The following is a 26352-nucleotide window of genomic DNA, read 5'->3' on the forward strand; positions in this document are numbered from 1 at the left end:
CAAGACAAAGACACTTTTCTCTGAGTCCAATGTTCACTTTCAGTTTTAGTTACTGACAGACAGTCGCGGCATATTAACAAAACAACCCTCTCTTTTTTTCAAGCACAGATGACAGCGTCTTTTTTTCAGAGGAGCATGCCTTTAATCATACAGTACATCATCGGGGTTTATCTCCTGGGCTCATCCCTTCATCGCTGACCTTAGTGTTTGACTTTCGGTTGCAGTTATTTTTTAGTCAGCAGTGAAGGCCATATATGTGGGTGTGGGGCACTGAGTAATAGCATAAGGTTGTGACGCCGTCGGAATCCGCTAAATGGGTCTAAAGGTTTAACATATAAAGATAATAAATGTCGGTTTATATCACCATATTTAGTCAGGTCTCTTTGCTAAAGAGGCTATCAAACAGTATCGATCAGTCCTCTGTGTGCTTGAGAGTGAGAAGTTTGCAGAGTAACCCAACCGCTGATAAACTAGAATTTTCATCACAAAATATTTCATCACAAAAACAGTATTTACAAAACTCAAAGTTTGTGACACCTAGTTGTGCAATATGAGAAATCAGGCACTACTATGCTCGGCTACTGTTACAGTAAGACAATACCAGGCAGCTTCAGTCTGTAGCTAGGCCTACTTTTTTCAACTTCCACAGGGCCCAAAATTCTCTGTATTCACTGTATTTTAATTTAATTTTATTTTTTTGGTAAATACATTCACTGTTATTTTGTTTGAGATTATGGGAAAATGCACCACTAAAGGTGACACAACGATGACTTTAAAAGAGTAGTTTCACATTTTATGAAATACATTTACAGACAGTGAGATAAGAAGATTGATAACATATAGAGTTCCCTACTTGTTTTATGACTGATGCAATAAATAGTCAATGAATTAATGCGATAAGGACCGAAACCAAGCTTTATTGTTTCACCTCCCAGTGAACAACTTAAGTTACTGTCAACATTTGCTGTACTATTAACATAAAAAACACCCAATTCTTTAATACCCAGATCAATATATTCATATGCCTTTAAAAAAATCATGAATTCACTTATGATATTGTAAAAAGCCATCATTAAAGCTGCCTCATATTTCTTTAGTGTAACAGTAGCCGCCCACGGTTGCACCACTTATCACGAAGAGATAACGAGAGATAAGAGACTGAAAACAAACCTTTCATGATCTAATGTCTATAAGGAAGGTAATTAAAGTGAAATCATAGTATCCCTCATTACGCTGGGATTCCCCTGCAGCAACCTTCAGGGACACTGTGTGGTTTTAGTTTAGTTTTTTTTTATTAATAAAATATATCTGAAAATACACATTGCCATGAATTCAACATAATCGCAATAATAAATTAGCCTATCTGTAAAAAAAACCCCCAAAAAACTTAAAGTATACAACACTGATGATAGCTACCTGTTACCTATGAATCCTTGTGCAATCATGTTAGCTAGCTAACACTCAATCACTGGGCGGCACCTGTCCATAACAGCGAGGTGAACTAGTTAACTAATTACGTACTACACTGAAACATGTTGGCCTGTTAGCTACATTATCATTTCAAGTGTAAAGACTTTTCTGTGAGCCACAATGGATCGTTTTGTAACTTTTCAAGCAAGACTCTAAAGGTGCAGACACACCAAACCGACATCAAAGAACTAGTGGCGACAAAAGCCAACTATTGCGTCTTCTACGTCACCTCACGTCATATTTGAACACACTACACGGACTACATCTGACAGCCAAGTAGCACGTACGTTCTGTGCCTGCGTGAGAGAGAGCAGAGTGAGAGAGTGGTACATCCTGTCAGCCGAGGGGTTTCCTATCTGTGCAGCTGAGCACCGCAGCACCTCCACGGACTATTACATCCAGACGGTCCCGGTGTTTCCTCCGCAGGCTCCACTTCATTGAGCTGCCCAATAAACCCACTGCTACTGTACTTCCCACTTTAACCTGAATAACAAACCAGGGCTCGGTGCTCCGGTTGGATCCAAACGGAGAGCCAGGGCTAGCTCAGAGACTAGCGGAGGCTAACTGGCTGTGCTTCCCTCCGGTCATGCTTCGGCTAATGCTCCACTAGCCGCTCCCAGCTAGCTCCGGTTTGTTATTCAGGTTAAAGTGGAAAGAAGCAGCTAATCTGTCGGGCAGCTGAGTGAAGTGGAGCCTGAGGACGAAGCTCCGGTTAGCCCCGGTTTCACTAGAGGCAGATTCACTCGCTACAGGGGTGAGGGAATAAAACCTGAATAGCCAATCAGAGTGATCTCTCTCACTGACAAGCTCCACTGCCGATTCAACATGCTCAGTCGGCGCCAACGCTGAAGTGCCGACTGTGCGGAACACACCGCAAAAACTAGGCCGACAGACGCTCACCGGCGGTCCAAATTTGGTTGACGGCCGACCGTTGGCTTGGTGTGTCAGGGCCTTTAAATTCTGTCCACTTCAGGAACAAACATGATCTATAAATATATGAATGTGCCAATAACTATTATTTTAATAGCTTAGTGTTATGTGCACCATAAAGGAGCACATGGCACTTTAGGCCGCCCTGCTGTTGTAGGCCCAGTTGAACATGCAACTTCAGCCTTGCCACCGCTCTGTCTCACTTTCAGCTAAGGAGTCCTTGGCCTGAAAAATGTTGAAGACTCCTGTCTAAGATATTTTTACTCAGTGCTCAGTTATGAGAATTTTTAGGCAATTCTGAGCAACAAACAGAAGAATTGGAAGACATTTAGCAACACAACCTGCCTTTTGCATCAGCTGAGGCTTGAACTCACAACCTCTGAGACTAAGAATCAGTTTCTATGCCACTGAGCTGATTAGTCAGTGACAACTGATGTGTAGCTTCACAAACTGACTAAGCCAGGCGTGCAGGTTTAGCAGCCGTCCATGCATGGAAAAGCAGATTTCAAACCACTGTAAAAAATTCAGTTATCGAAACAAAAATCTGAAAATACACATAATGCATCTAGACAGCATGGAGATGTTGGTAATTTATTTGTAACAATGATTGATTTGCTCCATAAGTGAAAAACTGATGTTTAACTAGTTGAGCTATGTGCAAAGTGAGAAGCCTCAGATGGTTTCACACTGAAGTACTGACACTGGATCTTTGTGCAAAGTTTGGTTTATTTTCAAGCATGAGAAGGCAGATTTTCTAGCAGAAAAAAGACTTGAAGATGCTGCACAGTGATCAGTCACGCTCAGGCAATTTTAAGCAATAAGCTGGAGCACAAGAAGAGGATTACATTACAATGTGGATTGTGCACCAGTTGAGGCTCAAATCTGCAACCTCTGGAACCTAAGACGGTCATCTACCGCTCTGAGCTAATTGGCAAGTAGCAACTCAACAGTGGCTTCACAAATTGAGTAAGCCATTCACTGTTGTGTAGGAAAGCAGCCATCCATGCATGGAAAGGCAGATTTGAAACCACTGTAAAAAATTCAGTTATTAAGACAAAAATCTGAAAATACACATATTGCATCTAGACAGCATGGAGATGTTGGTAATATGTTTGTAACAATGATTGATTTGCTCCATAAGTGAAAAACTTATGTTTAAAATTGCCATTTTTACATTGACTCCAATTGTTCACATTAGAGCAAAATTCAAAATGCTGTCAAAAATTCAGTTTTTGAGATAAAATTCTGAAATTTGCCACACATCATCTACCATGACTCTAGAATTTTGTCATTTTTTTCATGAACATTGAAGATTTATTTAGCAAGAATTTACATACATGTTTACAGTACCGTTTACAGTCAAACATTTTGATGCACTGTAGGCTCAATTTTTGATAAATCAAAAATCTGAGAAACATAGTTTTTGTAGGACAGTCTGAAGATGCTCTGTAGCAAGTTTGGTGTCAATTAAGCAAAAATTGTGGGAGGAGATAGGTTTAAGAAGTTTTACAGTTTTTGAAAAAAACAGAGTGATGAACTTCATAATTTTTAATAGGTTTAAGTGTACAAAAGTAGCGGGGCTACAGTTTGATGAAAGTTGTGAAGTTGTAGCATGTATGGTTGATTTGTTATGAATTTTCAAAGTTTTGAACTTTAGACGCTTGCTGTATCGCCACCATCAGGACTACTGGCTTGAGTTTACAGCTGAGGATATCTGGCATGAGACTGGACCTTTGTGCAAAGTTTGGTGAGTTTTCACCCATGGGAAGTATGATTTCCTCGGGAGAAGAAGAAGAAGAAGAAGAAGAAGAAGAAGAAGAAGAAGAAGAATACCTAGGATTACAATAGTGTCCTGGCAGCAAAACATGAAATTGGGACTGTCAATCTCATATATATATTCAACAGTCAATAGTCAACAGAATATTAGAATAAATATTAAAATAAATAAGGACCCAAACCAAAATAATTAAATTATTTCTTTTAACCCTCACATATGGGTATTATCACTCAATCTTTACCTTGCATGTCCCCAGGGTTGCTGTGTAGTTAATTACACACAAGTAAATTAAGAAATATTTGTGCTATGTAGGCACAGTATTGACTGAGACTTTATTTTGACGGAAGGTCTCAAGATCAGACAATAGAGCAGAACAATTTGGGACTACTGAGATAAGACGATGGACACCTCTCTACCACTCTCATATACCTCTCACACAGCAGCTTACTGTCTTTGAGTGGACTGAGCCATAGACTTGAGCGGGCTGGTAGCGCCATCGTGAGGCAGAGTAAGCCACATGCATACAAACGTGTGCACAGGCTGCGTAATCAGACTTGTGATCAGGTTGCAAACTGCAGAGTGACCACAAGATGTCGACAATTATCCACTGTGGTATCTTCACATAATGAGGAGCTATTTCACAGTTATTAGTATACAAAAGTATATTACACAAGCTATAATTTGATGTAATTATCCTTATCCTGAGCATTTACAATTAATTGCAAGCATGGGTGGAGTATGAGATAATGGGCCCCTGGGCACAGATATGCACAGGCCCCACCACTGCAGAGGAACAAGATACACAGTGTCCCTGAGGCAATGTTATGTCTTTTTATTTTGGTTGTTTTGTGTCTCGTTGTGTTTGTTTTGCCCCATTTTGCAGTTCCTTTGCATCTCTTAGTGAGTCAAATTTAAGCGACATTTTGCAGATGAAGGTAAGAGTGGCCCCCTTGACACTGTAGGCCCCTGGGCTGATAGAATAGTTAAGTAATAGATCCATGCTTTCATGTGCTCCTGGTTGTTATAGGGATAGGAATCAGGAGGCCCCAGGATACGATATTGCCACGATACTTAAGTGACAATACAATATCATTACAATTTGCAATATATTACTTTTTTTAACCTGCAAATTATGTCCCGGAAACAACACTTTGTTAACATCTCTTTTATCTAGTGGACAAAAAATAAATGTTTTTATTATTCCAGTCTACCTACCAAAAGTTTAGTTTGTATTTGCACTATTACGAATTCAAATAATTTTAAAAAATGATATTTGGCATGCATGTATGATACAGTATTTCCATGTAAAATATCTTGATCACGCTGTAACAATTTCTCCCCCACCCATACCAGATATTATCTCCCATCATCAGACATGCATCCCATAAATGCACAGGTTTCATGTAGCATGTTATTAAGAACATTCTATTATGTTTATAAAACATGACATTATCCGGTTTCGTGAGGGATAAACTGATAAAGCCAGGGTCTTATTTCCATCCTTGCTGTGTTTAGTCAGCAAGACTTTTATCAAGACGAAGACGATCCATTTTTTTTTAATTTTTTTGCCCTGACACATACAAGCTACTCGAACCTACTTAAAATGAGTGATGAGATGAGAGATATTTCCGCCAATGTCATTCTTCTAATTTATGGCTCACAATAACGTCTCACAATGAAATAGTATGGGTATAATATGCATTTCCTGTGAGAGTCCTGTGAGAACTCCAGTTTCTGAGTTTTGTGTCCCTGATGTTTCTAGATGCCGCAGGGCTTCAAGAAAAGATCAAATTTAAGCGAAAATGTGTGTCATTGACTGCTCATAGGGCTAAAGTTGCCTCAGTATTTGTCAGAAAGATGCACAACTGGGCTTGAATGAAAGCCATAAAGGTCCACTTTAAAATGACACCTAACACAATATTATAAAACACTGAAAAATGTCCTGGCCATGAGCCTAAACCAGGATGTGCACCAACGTCTAAAATGCAATTTACTTTAGGGGTGGTTCACGTCATGAGCTGGTTACTGTGACACAGCTGCCACTCAGGGATGTGTATCATACTAAAATATCATCTACAGACATGGGCATTTTCATAAATTATTATTAAGTGTTGCCACCTTGAGTGGTGCTGAAATCTGGTCTGGCCCATGGTCTAATATCTGGCTTTAGAAATGCTGGGAAATAGAAAAACTGGGGACATTTGTATCATAAAAGCAGACCAACATTAAAATATAAAACTTGGAGACACACAGCATGTAACAGCGTGACTCATTCATACATTAAAGTTATTTAAATGAGCTAATTTCGATTTATTTTACTGCATAAAATGGCAGTGGTGACTCACCTGGAGGCAGTGTGGTAGGGAGGCTGTCTGGGTGTTGCTCCTCAGAGGGCGTGTCGCCCCGCCACACCTGAGCTCTGCATAACTGCTCCACACACAAAATGAAACAGCACGAGCAGCTGTCAGGCTGTCATCTGTCAACAAGTGCCATCCGCGCGGCTCTCTTCCTCTCCGCGACTGTTTTCATCAGCTTTTAATGAACCGATCATCAGCGGAACTGTAGCTGCGACTCGTGTAAACACCCGCCGGTCCCGCTGCGTCCTCGGTGACTTTAGGCTCGGCAGAGATGGCGAAGAGTAGCACACCCAGGAGGTCACTGAAGAGTCTGTTCTCCAAGAAAGAAGTCAGCCACGATGAATCGGTGGAGAAGAGTTTGGACAAGAATGAAGGACAGAAGAAGAGATTTCAGTTCTTAAAGTTCAAGTCAAAGCCGAAGACTGACCCTGGCCCAGTGAAGGCTGTTCATGGGAGCCAGCAGCTGCTCAGGTATGCATGCAGAATGTCATGAATATGGCCATTTTTCATGCCTGTGCATGTCTCGTGCAGTGACATAAAGCAGCTTTTAAAGCCTGTAAGATAACAGTTTTAATGTATGTAGCCTACAGCTGCTCCAAATGTATATTCAACTTTTTCAGATGCATCATTGACCTTTAGCTTTCAATGAACCCGTGCTGTTGTTGCAGTCTTTATTAGCATGCACCAATAATACACAAACATTATGCATCTTGTTTAAAGTCTAGGCCTTTTAGATTGATGCTTTCCAGTTGAGTCTTTACTTGTGCTGAATGAGATGAGTAACTCAGATCTCATCACACAGCAGGCTGTCCACAAGTCAATGCAGACATTTATCACTCCATAAAGTATTTAATGAGGTTAATGATGGTTGAAAAGGGTCATTTCCTGCACCGTGCCAAATCCATTCCCTTAGAATTACCATGACTTTGTAGATGACTGAGCTGATAGTGATTTAGATCACCCACAAGGACATTTCTGTCCAGACAGGACTGTTGAAACAGGGACTGTGAAATCCATAAAATTTAGTTCATTCTTTCAGTCATTATGAAACCGTGCAAAAGAGCAAATGAAACTGGAGAAATTAAACCTTCTTCAGTTCTTTAAAAGCATGCAGAATCCTTCAGGAACATGCAGTAAAACCGCTTATGGATAGTTTTAGTAAAGTCAAACATTGCAGCTGTAGCACTATGAGTATTAAGTCAAAGACAACACACATGATCAATTATTTGTTGTATACTACATAAACTAATTGATTATCTGTTACTCGTCATTTTCTAAGGAAAAATACCAAAAATTCTCTGGCTCTGGCTTCCTGGTTTGTTAGTCTTCTGTAGTACTTAAACTAAATATCTTTGCTTTTCAACTGTTAGGTGGGTGAAACAAGCAACTTAAAGACAGCCTGCGTTCTTTTCTGGGTTTTTGAAATGGAAACACCTGCTGAGCCATTAGCAAAAAGCAGTGACGTAAGTTAGAGCATTCATAATGATAATCAAAGGATCACCTGAAAAATTTGATATCAGTTGAAAATTATGCTATATTTAGAATATTTTCATTGGTTTATCTAGCTGTCAGACAGCCCTTTCTGATATCTGACATCTTTTAAAAAACAGTAATTTTGCCTCAGAGAACACAGGTGTTGTTGGTCTACCACTGCTTGATTGTTAAGTTTGTTTATATTATTTTGTAACTTTTAGGGCTGTAGCAAATACCTGTTTTTGGACTCCGGAGCTTTGGTCTTAATCAACATTGAATCACAGGGAGGGGGCTGAACATAAATGCTCAATAATGTGCTCCGAATCTGAGACAATGCTTGGCAAAGCTGTGAAACAGAATTACAGAAAAGGAAAACTGGCACCAACAAATTCATGATTTGAGATTTATATTTATAAGACTCAGAGCTTCTGTTACCCAGGTTTGAGGCAGCGCTGCAGGATGGTCTCCCCCGAGCTGTCCACCCTGTTAGCTCAAGCTAATGTAGCAGCAGTGGCTAGCATCCAACACCAAGCCGTTAAACTGTCCTAACAAACTCACACCCGCACTGAAATGACTCGACTCTCTCATTAAACCCGTTAATGACTGTTCGGTAACGTTAGCTGTGTAAGTTCGTCCTGTCACTGCGTGTGCGGGCAAACTCACCAACTGTCAGCGCAGTGTGGGGCTCAAAAATTTGATAGTTTGGATTTGAACACATGGAGAACACTACAGGGAAGCTACAGAAATGGCTTTAAAAAAACAAAAACAAAACTATTTTCTGACATTTTAAACACCAAACAGTTAATTAACTGAGAAAATAATTGGCAGAATATTTGATGATGACAATACTTATTTGTTGCATCATTAATATTATGTAAAAGGCATTGTAAACAAAATAACAAGACACATTTGTGTTGACTACAAAGTAGAGACTGTTTGATGCTGTTCATTGTTAACGGTGTATATAACAAACAGACAGAGACAAGACACGATCCCTGAAATGTGGTCATTTGTACTTATAGTCATGGAATTTTAGGCATGAATGCCAGAGGCAGGCTGTTTAACAGCTGAGCAATGAAGTCATTATTGTCAACAGAGCTAGAAACAACATCCCCTAGACTGCGATGTGCTCATTTCTAAACCAAACTGGCTCCTTAACAAGAAAAACAAACATATTGATCGACTTAAACTATGATCCTTAAACAAGGATCAGTGGTTCTGAATTACTACTGATATATTTGTGATCAGCCAATATTGACAGATAGGTCAGTCCAACAGTCCAAACTAGTGTGCTGCTTTAGTTCATCACTGCTGCTAACAGTGGACCGTACTGATAACACTGATATACCCTAATTTATCTTTCTGCTGTCAGAACCACAAATGGGCTAAAATGTTTATTCCTGTTGATATGCAACACTTGCAAACATCAAATACAGGCACTGCTATCACTTACACAATATCTCTGCCAGGCATTGCATTTTCACCACTTGCAGCCTCACCCTGGACCTATATCCATGTATCTTGATTGTTTAACAGTGCCGTATTATTGATGCAAAGTGAAAACATCAATACATGATTTTAACATTAAGATATGCCTTTATTTTGAAAGTCCCATGGCAGGTCTGTGTCACCATTTCTGTCCCAGCACGCTATCTTCCTTAATATTCAAACTGTGCTTGTGGCTTCATGCCAGACAGACAACGGCAGGCAGCCAAGAAAATGACAGTGGGTCTCATTCACCAACTGTTTTTAAAAAGAACATTTTTATTAAAACCCACTTGTGCAAGATTCTGACATTGACTAGTGTTTTGTTTATGTGGAATTTGTTCTAAGGTAAGAACAGAAATTATTATAGTTAACATTACCCTAACACTTCAGATCATACTAGTTATGTTAATGGGAACCATGCCTTCTAATAATTATTGATTGATCAGGCCGGAAATTATCACAGGCAGGTCAGGCGGTTGGGACAAAAAGTGACAAAGCAGCAGTCTGAGTAGCCTAAGTTATTAATAACTTACAGAAACATGATGTGAAATCTACCTTCACCTTCTCTCCCCCTGTCTCTGTCTCCCTCTGAACACACACATGCACATGTCCTGAGTCCTGCGCTGCTCGTTTCTGCCCTCAGTCCTGACCTTTGTGCTACTGTAGTGCACGCAATTCTTAGTTTGTGGGCCGGGGGGTTGATTAACCTGTTTTGTTAGCATCCCATGTATCTTTTTGTCTTACTTTATATGTACTCCTGATGCTACGAAATACGATAGCTTTTTTTTAATGCTTGGAATCTGGTGCTCCACTCTCCAGGACTTGGGCGTTCTTGATTCAATTCTCTCAACTTCTTCTTCTTCTTCTTCAGTTTCTGTGCGTGTGCACAGGGCCCTGCAGTGTCATGCCTCTTTATGGGAACTTGCAGGGCGTTTACCTATGCTAATGAGGATCAGCTAGCACGTGCTTTCATCTTGCAAGGACAAGGGGATTCATCATTGTCAGAACACAGGTGCTAGCAAGTCTTGGGTTTCAGAACAGGTCAGGAATCTGAGATAGACTTTGCTTAAGACCCTTCTTAAGAACAAATTCGAGAAAATACTGAGGAAGATATTGGTGAATGAGGCCCAATGAGGATATTTACATACACATATACATTATTTTTGTAAGAAACACAACTATTGTGCAAAACAACCATGTCCCTCTTTGGCGATGATATCCAGCAGCTTCTGTCCGACCACTTTCTCAAAGGCTTGTGGGTTCTGCAACCCCTTTATTGCAAAAAGTGGTGTGCTCCACCCTGTAGCACTGGCATAGATTAAAAAAATCTTGCCCGTCTTGGTTTTGGATCTATAAAGGCTCAGGTTAGCCACCCTAGCTCTGGTATTGTGATTCTGGGTTTCTTCTAAGATAACTGGCGAAGCAACCAGGGGCTCTGCCATTTAGGATCCTATGGACCATATTAAGCTGGATAAGATGCACTCTATCCTCAACTAGGAGCCATTGGAGCTCAAAGAACTAAGACCTGCTCACATGACTCCTGTGATCCAGCCCTAGCACTACTACCATAATGTTTCATGCTACTTTTAGTTTCTGTTTCAAGGCTTATTGAGGCCTAAATATGATGAACTACCAACATAGTCCAACTGACATCGGACTAAGCTGTAAGCCAACAGCCAGTGTCAGCAAATATTGTATCGTCTTCCAAAGAGTTGCTTTTAAAGCCACTTAAAGAGCTTTTAAAATTCATTTTTTAAGCATTCAACAAATGAAGAATGTCAAATGTTCTGGATGTTGACAAAGGAGACGCAGCGCTCTGTATCAACCGTGCACTATGAATAAGCAAAGGGGTGTGAAGATACACACAGGTGAGGCTGGGGTTGAGCCTCAAGTCACATGACAGGACAATGTAATCATGTTGTTCATGTGGTTGTAGACCAGACTGAGTGACAGCTTGTGTTTGCACAAGAAAAAAAAAAAAAAAAAAAGATGGACTGGCAGTGCGAGAACTGCGTTTGCACACAAGAGCTGCACACAGGGGTTACGCAAGGGTAAAATTTAACTACGCACACATTAATTTAAAAAGATAAATACAAGCTTCATGTTAATATTAATTTTCATGACAAAAGTATGATACATTAAAACAAAATGAAAATGATAGTGTTATTTCCCTGAGCAGCGAGTAACATCATTGGAGTTTGACTGTTAATAACTTTCTGAAAACATTAATGAGCTCCTATATTAAAGTGGTTTGCAGTGTATGAGTGTACTCCTTAGTTGCTGACATTGTGGATGAATGCCCTAGATCAGATTTAAAGCCAGACGTAGACTAAATCTGTTTTTGTTTTTAGTTAAAGATTAAGTTTTAATCCATGTCCAGGGTTTTATCAGACATGGATTTGGGGATTTTAGGGTCTAAGAAATACATCTTAAAGCTATTTTGTTTGTTTTGACTCCATAGCAAATTATACAGTTCAAGGGGATGTCAAAGTCATGTTGGACTTATTGGAAACTGTAATTTCTAACCTATGAAATGACAGAGAAAGCACTCAAGTTGCCTTTTCAAACAAGTCAAACACACCTTGAGTTTTAGTGTCAAGGTTTGGCCGGCTTTCGAGTGAAGATGCGGTTTCAAAGAAGTACTGTTGAGAAACCTGCCGCTCCGCATGCTTACTGCATTGTCTAAGAACTACTAATCAATTACAACACAGATACACACACACACACACACACACACACTATCCTCGTGGCCAAGGATACATCCGCAACATCTTAGTCACAGTTGAAGCTCAGATGTCTCAACTTAGCTGTCTTTATGTATCAAACATTATTCAGAACAATGAGGTCAAAGTGAGTCACTGTATTGTGGAACCTGTCTTTGTGTAGGAACTGTGGTTACATAAAGTGAGTTTGCTGCACTCCTCTCAGTAGAAATATTTGATCATCCTCAAACATTTTTATTGAAGCAGAGTGAACTAATAATGTGACCTAGCCTGCATTGTTAGTGAATGTGAGTTGAAGTACATGGAAACATGTACCGTCCCTGGGGAACTGCCCATTGGTTCGACAGCCCATTGGTTCGACATCCCATTGTTCCGACCATATTAAACTCATTGTTCTGAAGTCCGTTTCGAAATCATCATGATGCCCTGTGGTTAAGGTCTGGTTAGGTTTAGGCACAAAAACCACTTGGTTAGGGTCAGGAAAAGATCATGGTGTGGGTTAAAATGAAAAAGAAAGTGACAAACACATAAGCCGTGAGCCTGCTCCGCCTCAAGCCGGTCGCGGCACACCATACGCCCGCCGCGAGCCGTTGAGCACCGCGGACAGTTGGACTAATGGGATGTCGAACCAATGACATGGACCCCTGTCCCTGTGTGTCCCTGTGTATCATTCTGGGTCACCTCTCCAGATTCTGAAGTTTTTGCAGGCAGAACTCTGAATGAAATCATTTTTTCCTTAGGAGCAGTTTGTGGAGTTTGAGTTGCCGGGTAGATAACTGATCAGTTGATCAGATCAGAGGCGATTAGATCAGATCGATTGATGAGAAGAGCAGCTGTTGCGAGAGCAAGTGAATGCAAAAGTGTACCCCCGGCTCAGTGAACGGTTAAGTTTCACTTTCACTGCGCCCGGCGTTCTGCTGCTCTGACTGTGCCCAGAGTACGCTCTGCACTCTGAGAGTGTGGTGCAATTAATAATAAAACGGTGCAAATATTCCAACAGTGCTCCAAAAATAGAAAATCCATAGGTGGCTGTAGATGCTCATGTAATGGTGGGCTGCCACAAATATATGAATGTGTGGATTCCAAGGAAGCAAACTTAAAAATAGGAAAGAGAAAGGGGACTATATGCATTTAAAAAGCAGAAACTGTACATTTACCATGAAAACATAAGTTTATTTTAAAAAAGACACAACGCATGTAATGAGCGTCCACTGACTGGCCATTCCTGAATGCCTGAAACCGATGCTGGAGGGCTACTTGGAGCGTCATAGTTTGGCCACAAGCATGGCTGGAAGCGTCTTAAAAAAATGCTGGAAATATCCTAACGTATTGTAAATACCCACTGTTGTTGTTTGTTGGTCACGGACACCTGCTGGTTGCTTCTTGGCAACCGTATCGCCAAGGTGTTACGCCATCCACTATCCCTTTCTACTCCTGATCAGAAAGTCAGCTCATATACATGCTATCTGAACTACATAACATAAGGTGCTTAAATGATAGTATGAAATATAGTAACGTAACATATTGGCTACTTGCAGAAGTGTACTGTAGATTGCAGACATTTTATTCCTGCAGCTGAGATGTGTGGCTAGTAGCTTGAGGCTACATTAGCTGCTAATGACTTGAATCTTCTAATGTGACTAATGTGTCACAGTACTACAGGACTCCTACGCAACTTAATTCATGTTTCTGCTTTATTTCTTCTTTTACATCTGGTTTTTAAATCATTTTAAACTTTTTTTTGTAGTTTTTTTTTTTTTTTAACAGTGCTGCGTTTTGTGAACCATTTGTCTGGAATTCATCCTCAGACGGCATTTGCTTTGCTTTACTCTTGTCTGACAGTATTCAGTAATTTATTAACCTAATATTGAGTTGAACTTACCTTGCATGGTTCTCTACAGAGAATGACAGTGGAAGCAGCATCAGTTTTGTATGTATTTAAAGTTGACTGAGCAAATGACTGATCATGAGTCCTAACATCAGTTAGCTGTTGCCCAGAAAGTGATAGCTGTGTGCTCTGAACAATGAAAATAGTTAAACGTTAACTTTATTACATCCCTTTCAGGCAAAAGCTTGTGTGATGATAGTAGTGCATGTGGGAATACAGCAGTCAGCAACAAAGTGATGCTGAAAATGTTTAATAACGTTGCATTTAAAGCTCAATTCAAATGGCAATGTGTGGCTTAGCAGAGAGACAATAGACTGTAACTGTAACACAGAGTAGGACGACCTACATAGTTATCTGTTATCTCACTTGTATTGCGGTTACACACGTCCCACACACCTCAGTGTGCCACCATGCTTAGCCATGAGCACAAAGGTTAACAAAGACTGTTCGAGCTCCTGCAGAGGAACCACAGAGTAAACTCAGCTTCCCAAAAGTTATTTTTGCTGTGACATTCCAGGTAGAAGTCATCCAACAGGACCTTAGAAGTCATTTATGTGTTTGCCGAGAGTTAAACGAGCAGATGGATACCTCTCTTGTGTTTGCAGTAAATATGAAGGTGGAGCTAGCAGTCGAGTTAGCTTAGCTTAGCATCAACTGGAAACAGAACAGAAAGCAGCAAGCCTCAAAGGTCAGTGGTGTTGTGGAGGGCATACGCAGGTACAGGGTATATTCACCTCTTCTTTCAGTATACCAAAAGCCATTGGAATAAACACAAGGGTATACCCACTGTCTCCTTAGTAACCATACCCATCTGACTAGTAGTACACCCACCTCATAAACTACCACTACACCTCTGTCGAAGGTAACAAATTCTGGCCCTAGCACCTCTATAACTCATGCTAGCTGTTTTTCCTTGCGTATGGTCTTTCTGCTAAGCTAACCAACAACTGACTCCAGCTACATTTTAATGTACTGGCATAAAAGTGAATAAGCATATCCAACCATCAAGCAAGGAAACTCTGTCTGTCTTTCTGTGTCCTTCACATATTTCGAGAACTGTTCGTCTGATCTACTTCTCACTTAGTAAGTGTATTGCTGATTACCCGGTACATTGTTGAATTTGGTGCAATGTGGACTCGCGGCACGTTCCATATGAATAAACTTTGAATAAACAAGCAAGCAGTGCTCTTTGGCTCTGTGCAGTAGTGGGGGCGGGGCTTCAGGGCTCTACGGAGAGTGACATATGTCGTCTGAAAGTGCACTTAGCTGGTGTTGCACCTGTGTTTCTGGCTGCTGCAGCTGTTTTTCTTAGCCATATTTACTTATAACACTAATTACTTTCGTGAGAGCAACAAACCTCCACGAATCAAATCCACGCCCTACTTAATAACCACAGTAGTTATAATAAAGCAAGAGACTAAATTGATACATTTAGTGTATTTCACCTGTGTTTGTGACTCTGAGGAGCCATGCCAGGTGTGTTTTTCAGTAGCCGACATAGTGATCTGGGGGCCCAAAGCAAACTCCATCTTGCTTTACTTTTTACCCTCTCTTTACTTGGAGTGTTGGTAGGCTTTTTGCAGTGGTAGAATAAGTATTCCAAACTTTTTTTTCTGAAGTAAAACTATTAACTATTAATAGTAAAACTATGAATACCACAAAGTAAATATCTATCTATCTTAAAGCAACTCTTACCTTTCTTGCATTTCGTACAGCACAAAATTTGAACATCCACAACTCCCACCTCCCTCCAAAGTCCCATCTCCCTCCTCTTGCAACTCCACCTCCCTCCAAAGGCCTACCCCCCCCACACTCCATTACGTCTGTGATAGACGTAGGCATTGGCAAGGTAACGTTACATACACGGACGAGGAGAGCGATGAGGAGAGTAACGTTACTACCAAGTCAAACGCAACCCCGGAGTTTTAAAACTCAACCGGAGGCAGTGATGACTGATGAGTTTTAGAAATAAGATTACAGTGCTAACGTTAGATAGTAGCATAATGTTACTAGTAAGTGGAAACACACAAGGAAGATATTGTTAATGTTTCAGAGGCTACATTTGTGTCTGTTAGCTAGCATTCGCTAACGTTAGCCGTTAGCAACTGGATGCTGTGTTGTCATATAATGTCCTGCATAGTCAAACGCAACCCCGGAGTTTTAAAACTGAACCGGAGTCATTGATGACTGATGAGTTTTAGAATAAGGTTACAATGCTTACGTTACTAGTAAGTGGAAACGCACAAGGGAGATAACATTAATGTGTCAGAGGCTACGCTACAGTAGGCTAACATACGCCATTAGCAACTGGATGTCATATAATGTTATCTAATGTTATATTAGAAGCAAACTAAACAGTCAAATGCAACCCCGGAGTTTTGAAACTTATCCGTGGTCAGTGATGACTGATGAGTTTTAAAATATAACGTAAATGCTGACGTTAGATATTACTGGTGGCTTGGGATGTTACGCAAGTGGTTACATCAGTCAGAAGCCTCCACGTGGGGAAGACAGACAGGACAGGAGAAAACTCCGACCAATCATTGCATTCGGTCCAAATGCAACGATTGGTCGGAGTTTTCTTAGAACCATATGAGAATGGTATAATTATGAGTTTTTATCCCTGGTGGAATTCACTTACATTTTAGTGTGCCGTCAGCTTATTAATAGCATTTTAACCTAAACAAAGAAAAGCGCAAAATTTCCAGAAAGGCAAGTGTTGCTTTAATTCCAGTGTAATGAATAATTATGCATCACTTTTAATTATTTGTGAATAAAATCTAATTCTGCAACATAACTACTAACATCTTTCTGTCAGATAAATGTAGTAGTACAGTGTTTTTCTGTGAAGTAGAAGTTCACAGTAAGTAGTATATCATTGAGTTGCATATTTTTTAAGTGCTTCTTGGTACAATGAGTAGAATAACAGTGTAATTCAGTATTGTTAATTTCTAAACATCATAATACATCCACTGCTGTTTGGGCTGCAGATGTATTGCTAAGGACACAAAGAAGCACCTGTTGACTGTGAAGTTGTTTGTATTGGCGGTTCCGGAAAAAGCTGCAACCAGCAACAAGCATATTTTAAACAGGCACTGCACCAGTTTCCAAAACTGTGAAACCATTTTTACAAGGTGACCATGATGGTACCCATTTTCGTCCATCTGCATACTGAAAACATGATGTGTTGTGGCTATGGCAAGTGTCTGCCAGTTTGCAGAAACAGATGCAAATGTGTGAGTTTCATCGCTGTAGGCCTCCCCCGCCCCGCCCTCCCTACCTCCCTCTCTCTATCAGTCTTGTTCTTATGCAAACAAACATTACCACATTTTATGGCACATGCAGCCAGCAAAAGTAAAGAAAGCACTCTTGTCTTGTAGTTACATCCTGTTGAACTTCATCCAAATCAAGATTCTTTTTTTCAGAGTGGCAGGTGTTTGTAATGTGGGTTCACAAAGTGAGAGTCTTTGCATGTTTCCTTGAGTTGGCATGTAAACACACGTCACCTAGGAACCAAGATATGATGCATCCTCTTATCTCAGCATATCTTTTCTGAGCCCAAAAAAACTGCTCATTTGTCTCAAACACTCATTGTTAACTTCTTAACTGATGAGCAACCTGCTGTTGTGCAAGGAAGAAAGACAAATACACAACACTTGGTAGCTGTTTAAATACAAAAACTGTGTGCACGTGAGTGTGTTTGTTTGTCTCTTTGCATGTATGTGTGTCCATGTGAGCCTGTCATATTATATAACAGTCTCAACTCCCAACCATTTAAGCTACATAAGGCCTTTAAAGATGGAAAAGAAAATGTCACGCTCCTACATGGTGTGAGCTGTCAAAAAGATAGATTTACTGATACTTATCAATTCTGAATATTTGAAACCGTTTCAATACTTTCGCTGAGATACAGCAGCGCTAACTGCACTTTCTCACTCTGTCTTATTGTTAATGTTTACTACAGTCAGTCTGCTATTCTCTGCTGCTAACCATGAAAAGAAAGGTCGTTCTTTTCATGTTATATTTATCTTTTAATTTTAGAAAATGATGTCCTCAATGTCAGTTTTCCCTTTGGTATCAAAGATGGTGTCAAATATCAATCTGTTTTAAGTTATTGTATTGAAATTAGAAATTCCAGTATTGTGCATATGTTTGCTGTGTGCACACTTGTGAATATGCATGGATTTTGGAGTCATAGTGGTCTATCGAATGTGGAGCTCCCACCATACACTTATTATGAGACAGTGGCCCCTGGGCACAGACATGTGAAGGCCCCACCACCTCTCCTACATGGACACCTTGCCTCTTTTTGTTATGTTGTTTTGTGTCTCTTTGTAGTTGTCAGCATCTTTTTGTGGTTTTGGGTCTCTTTGCAGTAACTTTGTGCGTCCTTGTGGTTGTTCTGTGTTTCTTTGTAATCGCTTTGTGTCTCTTTGAGGTCATTTTGTGTCTCTTAGGGATACTTTTTTGTAGTTGTTTTGTTTGTATTCGTAGATTCTCTGCATCTCTTTGTTGCCTTATTGTGTCTCTTTGAAGTAATGTTGTGTCTTTTTGTAGTTCCAATGCATCTCTTTTGTGCCTCTATGTCGTCACTTTGTGTCTCTTTGAAGCTCCTTTGCATGTATTTGCGGTCATTTAGTGTCTCTTTAAAGGTCAATTTGTGTTTCTATGAGGTACAAACAAAACATGTTTGTGTGTTTTGTGGTCACTTTGTATCTCTTTGTAGTTGTTTTATGTCACTTGGAGGTCATTTTGTATCTCTTTGAGGTATGTTTATGTAATGTTTGGTTGTTGTGTGCCTCTTTGTAGTTCCTTTGCATGTCTTTGTTGTTGTTTTGTGTTTCTTTAAAGGTCAAGTTGTATTTCTTTGAGGTATACTTGTGTCGTTTGTGGTCGTTTTGTGTCTTTCTAGAGTCATTCTGTGTCTCTTTGAGGTATGCTCGTGTCTTTTTTGGTGGTTTTGTGTCTCTTTGTGTCATCATTTGAGTGTCTTCCTGCTCGACACGTGTTAGAATGAAATGTTGCCGGTGATGTCAAGGGGGGCCCCTGATTATTTGGGCCGCGGGGCCTGTGTCAGTAATTCATCCATGGCTGCCTTTAATGTTTGCTTGTCATTTAGCTTTCTGTTTCATCCACCCGCACAAGGGAAAACAGCTTTTGTGTATGAGGTCACTTTTGTGTCATGTGTCTGTCATGTGATGATAGCTCATGAGTATTGATAAGCCCCTGCAGCATCAAACACATGCCGACATCCAGGGACATGAGACAGTAAACAATTCTGATGAGGCCAAAAGCCTCAAGTGGACAAAAATGTAATTATCTTAACTAAATAATCTTATTTAGGCTTGTAGCTAACAATTTCTTATTTTAGGTGATGGCTAATGTAGTTCCCAAACATGTTTTTATGCTCATTAATTTAATCCTGATGACATAATTAGCCTTTGTTCTACACAGAAGTCACACTCAACATGGAATGCTGCTCCAAGAAACACAAAGTTACTCTCTGCTTAGCTGGTTCAACATTCCCAATGCAGTGATTCACTTCTCTATTTTGCTCAGCAGCATATTTCCTTCCTCCTTTTTTAAAAGCACTGCATATACTGCACAAACAGGATGATATGTCTATAGTCTTCCAATTGTACATTGCACATCAATTCATCATAAAAGACAATCTCTATTCACATACTTAGAAACAAACAGCACATCACTTCAAAACTCACATTCTGCTGTGGGAAACATTTAATAATCTTATTTTAGCTGATAAATTTATAAAGACTCCACTAACTTCACATTTTACCTGTGCACCCCTCAGCGCTGCTGAGCCCAGTAACAGCGCAGAAGATGGAGGGACCTGGGTCGACAACATCGCCTCGGACAAGAAGTTATCTCTCTATGGCACCTCGCCCAGGTCAAAGGTCAGTCAAGCTGTCTGCATTGTTGACATCTTTTTACATTAGACTAGATGACCATCAGTCCACCTATTTTTTGCTTTTGTAAGGTAATTCAAACAGCGCAGTCAATTAGGAAAGATCTTTGACTGGATTATGTCAAGGGATGTGTGTTTCTTTGTTTGTGCAAGTGCTTTCGTAAGCCACATGCCCACAACGCTATACTTGTGCATTGAAAAAAGCACCATCCAGTTTATTGGAACCTAATATGAGTACTTATTTGGGTTGGATACTGTTCACATTTAAACCGATGCAGTTCAGGTGCCTTTTACTGGCCACGGAGTTCAGCAGGAGGGCTTCCTGGCATCAAGGCGCTTCACAATGCTTCCGCCTCCTGTCTGAACCTGGCGTTCTCACCCAGGTGCTTAGGTATCGAAATCCAGCACTGATTGATTTAAAGGTCCAGAGGCCGTTTACATGTACACAGTGATTTTGATAAACGGAGACATCTTCCTTTGTTTGTGCCCTTCATTTACACGCAAACGGAGATTTCTCCTCTGAAAACAAGTCTTTCTAAAAACTCCGGCTAGAGTGGAGATTTTGGAAAACTCCAGTTGCGCGTTTGCATGTAAACTGAGATAAACGGAGTTATAGGCAGCTGACGTCACAGTATGCGCCGGAACTTGCACCTGTGTAAAAAGTGCGACCTATGTTGCTATGGTGACAGTGGATACATGGAAGGCTTGAGCTTCTCGTTACACTGCCACCTACAGGTTTGGCATGCTCTTGTGTATATATACACGGGTAAGTGTAAACGAAGATCTTTTTTGAAAACGGAGACGGTGAAATGTCTGTTTATGAAAATAGCCGGCAACGTGTAAACGGCGTCCCAGTGTGTAATGTTTTGGGGGGTTAAGTGGTATCCAGGGTTGAGGATTGCAGATTTCAACCAGGTCAGACTTCTTCCAGTTAGAAATTCTTCAGTGTTTATTGTTCAGGAGGTTTTTACCATGAGCCGAATTATCCACAGAGGTGTCCTCTTCTCCAAAACAAACGGACCAGGTGATCAAAACGGCTTTAAACACTGAATAAAGCAGTGTTATGTTACAAATCAGCGTTTCTACAATGCCGTTTGGTATGTCGGAGACAGCCTGCTAGCCTATTATCTGCTAATCTGTGCTCACCTTTTGTCTCTGATAACTTAAGCTCCACATATTCTGGAGATTTTTATTGGGAGCTGAATTTTCCAAAACAAACTGACCTGTTGATTTAAACCGGTGAAAACACAGGATAAAGCAGTTTAATGTAAAAAACCAAACAAACAAACATCTGTTCTCTCAAGGCTCTTGTAGCGGAGAGGCTGTTAACTACAGTGGCAAACATGATAACGTGAATGGCCCTGTTTAGAGACAGTGTTTGGTTTGTCCATTTTGGGCTACTGTAGAAATATGGTGGTGCATCATGGCAATCTCCATAGACAAGGACCTGCTCCCGATATAAATGGCTCATTCTAAGGTAATGAAAACAAAACTGTTCATATTTTCAATTGATTATATATTTAAGAACACATTCTTGTTATATTATATTAACTTCTGCCAATATATCTGCCTAAATCCTGCACAAGGACCTTCATTTGAATCTTGGCTGGTACCCTTCAAAGTCTCGAGTTCGGTGCTTAACCCTAGTACTTACAGTATATCTTTGTTTTAAAAGATTGCCCTTTGATTTTAAAAGAAAAGCAGACAGTGTTTTGCAGTAACAGTAAAATAATGTATTGGCACAGCATTAGTCCAGGTATTTCAAATTTATACTACGCTGGTTACAGTATGTGTTTTAGTTGATAGACTGATATAAATTACAATGTCCCAATAAGCCTGATAGGACCCCATTGGCATTGGTTTCAGAGTCTTTCCAAGATATTAACAAGATAAATTCCTGAAAGGAAATCTTACTCAAAGAATAAAATGTTTGAAACCTCAGGAGAGGCAGTTTCTAATGGGCTCCGCCTTCTTCTGATGGCTGGGGGTGCAACTGGAGTTGAGAAAAGGCAATAATGAAGACTGTTTTTATAATCAGCTGTTGGTTTGCACGTACAGAAGCAACCGCTCAATTAAACTTGATGTGCAAAAGTTCTACAAACCAATATTAAAAGAGCTGAATCCAAATGGATTAAAAGTGTTGAATTTTCCTGAAAATCTACAGTGACTGGAACAAGAGAGGGAAGCTTCAAAGAGATTTGAGAGCTCAGTTAGCACTATGCTTCTGAGAAACCAGCAAATCAGCCTCAAGGCACATCATTTCAACATTTTTTACTAGATTCTTGTTTACTGCTTCTTCCAGCCCAACTGAATTTTATGTGTCGGAGTCAGTAGTCTGCTGTGACTTAAAGAGACAGTTGGTAACTTTATGAAAATAACTTTGTGTCATATTTGCTGATACCGTCACTCTCAGTACATGAGACACATAATTTGTGTCAAAAAGTTGTGTCCCTCCTCCTACTGCCTCTAATGGCATTTACTAGATCTGCTGTGGGGAACTGATAATAACCAATTAGAGCCAAGGAATGCAGCTGTCGGTTATTTCAGTCTCTGCTTGTGAAGTGGGGTTAAACTGTCAAATTAGGCAACGCTGATCAAATATGAATCAAGATAATGTGACTGCATTGCCTATGTCTTATCGCAAATGTTTTCAGGAACATGTTTTAGTGTACTGTTTAGCTGTAAAATGAGAATGTTTGTGACCCAGCTGCCATGTTGGAAACAGTCAACTCTAAGTACCAAGCTGCCCACCAGCCAGATCAACTTTATCGTACAGTGCACTGAAACATGTTTCTAAAAACATCTGAGGGGAGAATTGGGCAATGCAGTCACAGGATCTGGATTTATGTTTAATTAGAGCTGACTAGTTTGACAGTTCGAACGACAGTTCACAAGCAATGATTGAGACTCCTCGGCTGTGATTGGTTGTTCTTGTTCATTAGGCCATTAGAAGTGCTGCAAGGCAAAGGAGTAGGCAGAGGAGTATGATTTGTTCTTCACAGATTATCTGTCTCATTTAGTGTGAATACAGTGACAGGTTCACCAAATGTATTTTTTTGGCACTTTGAGACATGTAGAGAGAAATACATTTGTGCTCTGCAAAATAGATTTAGTCATCCTGTGACCATCATTCATTAATAAAATATAGCCTTTAATTACACAGGAGAATTATGCCCATAATTACAGGTAATGAAAATATGTCGACCGTTCAGTCCGGCTTGCCAATCAAAAGCTGATGGCGGATTGCCAGACTGGTAACCAGTTTGAAAACTTAGTGCTTTGCCCTGCCCTGAAATTACCAATTTCCCTCCGCTGTTCCTATTGCCGCCACTGTGTGCAGCGCTCGATTTAGAATATCTTGTCTTGTTTGTTTGTTTTTAGCATTTATTACTGCGCCGTATGTAACACAATATGTTCACCTGATTTGGCTGATCCATCATGGTTCTGGGACAAAAATATTGAATGACCCTGTTTTAAACTCTATGTCCTTCCTGATATTAAGACAAGACAAACTTTTTACTCTGGATGTAAATGAAGCAACAACACCTGAACCTTTGAGAACTTTCCACCTCTGCTGCCTGGAAGGCTGACAAGATGATATTCAGTTGAAACTTGATATGTCACTCCCTGTGGCGACAAATGTCAAGCACATGATTGAGCAAGTTTAGATAAAAACTCTCAATTTGCTTTCGTCGCTCAGTCGTTTCACACTCCATCTAACAATACACCATACGTAGAATACCATAAATCACTGAATACGTGCGTAAAACTTTTCAAAAAGGTACTCTCACAATGGTTTCTTCTCCAAACCATCCCTAAAATCAATATTCTTGTTCCGGTATCTTTGATATTGTAGTCGTGAATGTATTCATATTTGTCTGTTGTTCTCAGGTAGCAGGACTTGCTTGAAGGTTTTCTCTTGGCACACTAAAGATGCCAAGACCTGTCTGAACAAGAATGTCCTTGGAGGCAATTTTTTCTGTCTAAATGTTAAGAAAGCAGCCCCCTGTTTGGTGACTTCATGACCCCTTCTTTAAGGGTAACTGGTTTGTAGAAACTCCCTCGAGGTCTTGCTTGCACAGTCATAACCGGCTTACACTCACAAGCGCACACTCACAGACAACTCTAATGTGCACCATGCACATACGCATAATCTTTATGATTCTAGTATATTTATCCAATGTTATTATTTAATCACACTTAGACTTAATAACCACTCATATAATCTCTATTGGGTTACACCCACAGAAAGACATACAATTGGCTGCAGGTGACCAACATACAGGACTGCACACTAGAGGGCAGCATACCTCTAAAAATAACACACAGTCTGTTCAAATTCAGTGAAGTCATGTGTTGTTGTTGCTTACTTTATGTTCACAATGATAGAGTTTTGTTTCATCTGTGTGGTGTAGTGGTAGTTGATGCGGTGGGTGTTCTTCAAGGTAGATGGGAAGGTCACCAAGGAGGAAGTGGGTTACTCTATATATTCCAATAGTTTTTTGGCTGATAGACAGACAGACAGAAAAAGAGGAGGGTACGTATGCCTGTGTATACCCTCCACTACAGTGCATATATATGCCTGCTGAAGATATGACAGAGACAAGAGACATTCGCCAAAGGTTTTTTATTCCTTCCAGAAGAGGGCGCCATTGTGTTACTAAACAGGAGTGTTGTGGTAACGCTCAATTCTGAGCTGACTGCTTTGTAGCTGAGACCTGCAGCACAGATGGCCCGAGAGAACAAAGTGATCCCACTCATTTGTTTTACTTCTAAAATCGTAATCCATTGATATGGCAGATGCTACCAACAGAGCACCATATGAGCAGGAAACTCAGGAGATGAATGTAGTAGATGTAAGCATATGTGTTTAGGACATGTCAGCTCTCAAATAAAAGTGATGCTAACCAGAAGATTTGAAGCCCTGCTTTGGGTGTTAATAAATGAGGCAGAATGGGCTTAAAGCATGATGTTACAGATTTTAAAAGGGGTTTTATAATGCATGGCAGCTGTGTTGTGGGAGGCAACCTTTGGTGGACATGGGTCGTTTAAGGAATTTAACATTAAAGCAGCAAGGGAAGTTTATTTTGACAAATTTAAGGCATTTACACCTAACTTGTGCGTTAAAATTCACAACAATGCAGGAAATTAGGTATGTAATGGGGACCTCCAAACCTCCCACCCGTTATGTACCCCCCAGTGTTGACAGGAAACCTACACCCTTGAGCATGGAACACACACTGAACTGCAGTCTCTCCTCTATTTTTTGTGGTCGTCTTGTAAACCTAAGGGATGCATACTTTCAACAACAAAAGTTTGTGATTGTGCAAGAATCCAGAATTGAATTGAGGATCATTCAGGTGAAATGTATCACTGGCCTCACTTCAACAATACCTCATCTTAGGCATGCACCATCAGTCGACAAGAGCACCCCATTGGCCTTTGTCTAGCTGCATAGCGCTGTCTCCCTAGAAATTATGTTTATATACAACTAATTTGAAGCAGCAAATACATTTTAAGGAAAAGTTAATGCAGAGAAATTCCGTTTTCTATTAACATAATGAGGATATGTTGATAATTATTTGTACATGGTAAATCCCAAGAACATGATACTAAACATACCAGCAAAATGTTCACTGACAACTTATTTCGTGGGTTTTACACTAAAATAGGCAGTCTATACACAATCTACTCATGACATAATGAGCATTATTTTTTGTTATTCCCTTTTTTTGAACATTTAACCAACAGCCCACTCTTTCTTTAACCTCAACCAAAACACTATTGTTGCCTAAACCTAAGAAAGGAATCTGGATGCGACCCCATAAGTCTGCTGTCAAGGTCCTGCGCTTTGTCACCACAACATATTTATAATAATGAAGTTGTATAATCTCAACTAACACATGCTCATGTGGCCATCCAACAGCTGTGGTTTCTTTCTTGCCAGCTTGCCAATCCTAAATTTAGCCAGTGTAACTTTTGCTGAACAGTGAGCACTGTGGCTTCTACTGTAACAGTAGATATTTTTTCCACTCACTTTTTTTTAAATGAAAAAAGGCTTTAAAGACTCATTTACAGACTAAAATAACACAATTTTTGCAATCAGCGATTCAAAAAAGCATTTGTTTTATTGCTTATTAAATTCAATGTATTATTCAATGCTTCATCTTTCTTCTAACAGAAGCTTTTTTTTAACTGTGTGTTAAATTAAATGGAAAAAATACAGTGTTTTCAATGGTAGGACCTGTAGATAAGTAATAAAATAAGATTCACAGTGATAAATAAAAGTTTAAAAGTGTTGTTTGTGGCTTTTTGGTAAC

The 26352-nt window shown here is 40.0% G+C and overlaps 1 protein-coding gene across 4 annotated transcripts in view; it reads left to right on the top strand.

Moving 5' to 3' along the window:
* The first annotated feature begins 6622 nt into the window (after positions 1-6622).
* Positions 6623-26352, top strand: part of crybg2 (crystallin beta-gamma domain containing 2) — a 70814-nt gene continuing 51084 nt past the window's right edge. For all 4 annotated transcript variants that reach the window (XM_049602224.1, XM_049602225.1, XM_049602226.1 and 1 more), the window contains exons 1-2: positions 6623-7005; positions 19919-20021. In XM_049602224.1, coding sequence (XP_049458181.1) covers positions 6806-7005; positions 19919-20021 — 303 coding nt within the window. In that variant the 5' untranslated portion in view covers positions 6623-6805. The remainder of the gene's footprint in view (positions 7006-19918; positions 20022-26352) is intronic.

The sequence above is a fragment of the Epinephelus fuscoguttatus genome, linkage group LG17 (genome assembly GCF_011397635.1).
Source record: "Epinephelus fuscoguttatus linkage group LG17, E.fuscoguttatus.final_Chr_v1".
NCBI classification, from domain to species: Eukaryota; Metazoa; Chordata; class Actinopteri; order Perciformes; family Serranidae; genus Epinephelus; species Epinephelus fuscoguttatus.